This window comes from Daphnia pulicaria, chromosome 7 (genome assembly GCF_021234035.1).
Source record: "Daphnia pulicaria isolate SC F1-1A chromosome 7, SC_F0-13Bv2, whole genome shotgun sequence".
Taxonomy (NCBI): domain Eukaryota; kingdom Metazoa; phylum Arthropoda; class Branchiopoda; order Diplostraca; family Daphniidae; genus Daphnia; species Daphnia pulicaria.
The window spans coordinates 11,931,041-11,934,969 of NC_060919.1; the positions used below are offsets into that span (position 1 = coordinate 11,931,041).

Sequence of the window (3,929 nt, forward strand, 5' to 3'; positions counted from 1 at the left end):
GGAAAATCACAGCCGTCAAAAAGTAAATGGCCGCTACTCACCTTTTAAATGCATCGAAAAGGTTAAAAGAATCACATAGTTTCTTTTTTTAGGCTCAGAAACATCTAATAAGCTCTATACCTAACTTTGTCATATGGGTTATAATTAAAAACTTTACCTTAAAAATACCCTAAATCATGTTTTTCGGATTTCCTCGATTCTGATTGGTCGAATTTCGACTGCTGGACTTTACATAGAGTAACCCATTTCCTTATCTCTGGTAATTTTGAATTTTGATTTGTAAACAAGTAATTTAAAATCGAAAAATCACAGAAAACTCATCGAAAGAAAAATTATATAGATCAAAATCAAAATCAGCAAAAAAAGCCAATAAGTTGATTTAAATTGTGATTTACTGATTTAAATCATTTCATATTTTTAAAAATCACCTATTGATCTTCCGAACACTGGGTGCCGCTGACCCTGTGGTGCCACCAAACGGCCAGAGTAGTGAAACCTGTATTGGTTTTCTAAACTAAGCAGGGAAATGAAAGATTGAGGCGCAATAACAATGGAATTCTGAAATCAAGTAGTTGAAACATCCATAGTTCTAGTTCTCAACAATAAAGATCCAGAAAAATCTGGCAACAGAGAATGTCAGAAAGATTTGATTGAAATATGTTTGTTTATTGAAAGGAGTCACCATAGATACACATGATGAGAAAAGAGCCGTGGTGAAAAACTGTGTAATGCCGCGTGTAGTCCTAAGTGCTGTGGGCATTGTGATTTTGTCATCAGAAATACGATGAAATGCAATTATGTACTTTTCGTTTGAAGACGGTGAGGTCTATGTTAAAGCGGCTTACATCTATTTATCTATCCATATTGGACTTCACCCAAATTATGAATTATTCTGTTTAGTGCTGCTGTTGAGAACTTTCCGCTTCCATGGTTTCTCTCTTCTTGACAAAGCGACCAAAATCACTGCGATCGATTTCGTCGAGGTTCCTCTTGGCGAATGTTCCAAAATTCGACCTATCAATTTCATCCAGGTTTCTCTTCTGACTGCCAAATCCTAGACCACTGAAAATTGTTATCAAATGAGTATTTATATTTTATAATAATTCTTACGTTGAATAATAATGAAAATTGTAAAATATTACGTCAAAGAGTCTAAGCGCTTTTCGATACCGAAAGAAGCACCACTAAGCGAGTCCAGTCCTCGATTTATCCGCAAAAAGTCGCGGGGTTTTTCTTGGTAATTAAAAAATTCGAAAAGAATAGTGTTAACACATATAAAAAAGACGAGATAAATTCATTAAAGAAAAATTATGCTCTATTTTAGAATCCTATTTTTGCTACTTTAACATCGCCCAAAAAATTCTGAAACATAAATGGACATATTTTGCCAAAACTACAATAATTATTGTTATGATCGCGTATGCGCGTTACAAGCTCAGATTCTCCTTCAGTTATTCCTTTTTCGAGACGCTTTTTGGTTTATTTTTCTTTTGTAGTTAAATGTTTAATTGTTTTTTCTTTAAATGGCTTTTTTTTTTAATTATGTTACCCCACACAGTCTTTGACATAGAACACCCTCTGCCTCATATAGCGGTTATAGCCCCACAAATGTTACCCACCCAATGCCTTTTTGCATTTTTAAAAAGCTATAGCGGGAAACTATTGAAGCTTCAATGAAATAAAAAAATGGGGATAGCAGAGAATGGGGCATTATTAAATCACTTATTTTTTAATTCGGGAAAACAGAAAACAGTTAAGCGTAAAAAACAAAAACTGGTTCAAATAACCCCACTCTCCTCTACAGGACCTATTATAGGAGGGACTTAAGCTTTATTCTGAATTCAGAAAGTACAGGAAACCAAAATGTTGTTAAACAACCAATATCTTTTTAAAAAACGATAGTTGTAGTTAAAAAAAGGCCGAATTGAATAAGCATTCGATAAAAACTGTGATTTACCACCCGCGAGTATATCTAGCTAGTTTATTATTTAAGTGGCAACTTTTCTTCCTTTTTCAGCATAGGTTAGGCACTACTATTTCAGGCACAATACCGCCTGGAAATTATTCCAAGTTATTAACTAACAAGTGCCACATTGAACTACGGTGAGCAAGGATAAGTTTCTCTTACAGCGAAATATAACTTGTACTCTATAATAGTATATGCTACAGTTGTAATAGGATGAAAGTGTGTATATGTTAAATTAGTGAGGGAAGAATGTGTATATCAATGTAGAAATATCGCGGCATGTGACATATCGTATACTTGTTCTCAATGCTATTCAAGACGAAACGGAAAAAAAAATTAGACCCCCCCCCCCTCTCAATATAGTACTTTACCTTTGAAGGTCATTGAAGGTACTATGTCAATTAATTTTAACCAGCAACGTACCTCGGTAAATTGCCCGCAGTAGATTGCTCTCTCCTATTGAATCCAGACCGCGAAGAATGTGGCCACCTCCAAGGCTATCCCGATCTCGTTCATGCTCCACTCCCACCGCCTCCTCACTCTACAAATGAGATTGAATGAGGTGAAAAGAGAGGAAACGGCTAATACAGTCAAGTATGCACGCCTTGACACGTTTTTTTTATAATATGAGGTAGTGCCGGTACAGTATAAAGTATTTGCTATTTAGTCTATCCTTAATATCAACATAAGATCTACTCACAACCTCACACCCTGAACCTGGAGAGTCTAATTTGGAAAAGGAAAGCAAATGAAGTCAAGAAAAGGAATACGGGAAGGATAAGCCTGACATGCTGCTGTTAGCCCGAATTTCCTCATTTTTCCCTGTTCCTAAATGTTATGCGATAAATTTATCACTGCACTTAAATTGCTTGTCGTACTTTTTTCATCAACTTCATCGTTTTATACTGTAGGCATTAGACCTAAATATGTATAATATGATAAACATAAATGAACATAACTAACATGCTGTACCCTACTGTCCATGCGCACAAAAATATCAAAAATAGAATTCCTGCAATATATATTGGAGGCTACTTGCTTGTTCAACAAAAGCAATATTCTTATAAAAGCTTTTTTTAAAAGCCTTAACCAGACAGTAAAAAGAATGTAAAAGAACAAATTTTAGAATTATTGTTTAGCAGAATTGTAGTAGGAATAGTGAAGAAATGTAGACTGGACTGCTACAGATTTGTTGGATTAAATAGCAGTCTTAATTCAATTAGAATAAAGTAGAAAAATCCAAACGTAAATTGTCATTCATTAGGCTTCATTAGCATTACTGCTAACGTATGATATAGTGTACATTTTATCAAAAACGGTTTTAATATTTTTACCTGGTAATTCAGAGCGGTGACCACATTGAAGATGAGAATCGCGACAGCGACAAGCCGAAATTTGAGACAATTCATTTCGAAAAAGGTAAGAAGAGAAAAAACTGCTCGAAATTTATGCTATGCTTAGCAGAAGCAAGCAAACTTTACAAATGAATAATTTTGTTGACTGCTCTACAATATCGGGAGGAGTACAACAGAGGAGGGGAGATTCTCTTTTGCGTCTCTTTACTTGCTCGCTTCTGTGCCCTACTACAGCAGCGGCCAGCCGTTTTATACTGTCGTCTCCGACTCTCCGGAAAGAGTAGGTCCAGATCTATCCAAGATGAAGCCCACACATTGACGTTTCTGGTATGCGACCGCGCCTTATCAGTCTACCAGCCTAGTGTTCAATTGGAATACACGCTATATAACGTACGTTCTTTATCAGACTTGATCAAGGTAAAGTAAGCCACTTTGTAGGTGGCTCCAATAAATAGTACTTGAATTTAAAATGTTTAAGGGGGCATACAACTGAAGTTAAATTTCTTTATGAATTTCGAATTTTCGAAGATTTGGGTTTTGAAGTTCAATTTCCGTAAATTTTAAACTTTTGTGTTTTCTTTTTTATTAAAAACATTCTGGACTAAAAT

General features: G+C 35.3%; 1 protein-coding gene across 2 annotated transcripts; it reads right to left on the bottom strand.

The window, feature by feature from the left end:
* Positions 1–645: 645 nt before the first annotated feature.
* LOC124351041 (orcokinin peptides type A-like) lies at positions 646–3,550 on the bottom strand. Of its 2 annotated transcripts, XR_006921341.1 has the most exons (5): positions 3,301–3,550; positions 2,390–2,507; positions 1,143–1,233; positions 846–1,062; positions 646–750 (listed from the first exon to the last, which is right to left on the bottom strand). XR_006921341.1 is itself a non-coding variant. In XM_046801799.1 (4 exons), exons 1-4 carry the CDS (start codon positions 3,373–3,375, stop codon positions 897–899), a joined length of 450 nt encoding a protein of 149 aa, XP_046657755.1. In that variant the 5' UTR covers positions 3,376–3,550; the 3' UTR covers positions 646–896. The 2 variants fall into 2 exon arrangements, 1 of the variants encoding a protein (XP_046657755.1); XM_046801799.1 differs by having other exon boundaries at positions 646–1,062.
* Between the last annotated feature and the right edge of the window lie 379 nt (positions 3,551–3,929).

What these genes read in the sequence shown, in the direction of transcription:
- LOC124351041 (XM_046801799.1), bottom strand. Translation starts at nt 3,375, where the DNA reads ATGAATTGTCTCAAATTTCGGCTTGTCGCTGTCGCGATTCTCATCTTC. An exon ending in ACTGCGGGCAATTTACCGAG is followed by an intron (nt 1,234 to 2,389) that starts GTACGTTGCTGG and finishes TTAATTACCAAG; the next exon opens with AAAAACCCCGCGACTTTTTG. An exon ending in AAGCGCTTAGACTCTTTGAC is followed by an intron (nt 1,063 to 1,142) that starts GTAATATTTTAC and finishes AACAATTTTCAG; the next exon opens with TGGTCTAGGATTTGGCAGTC.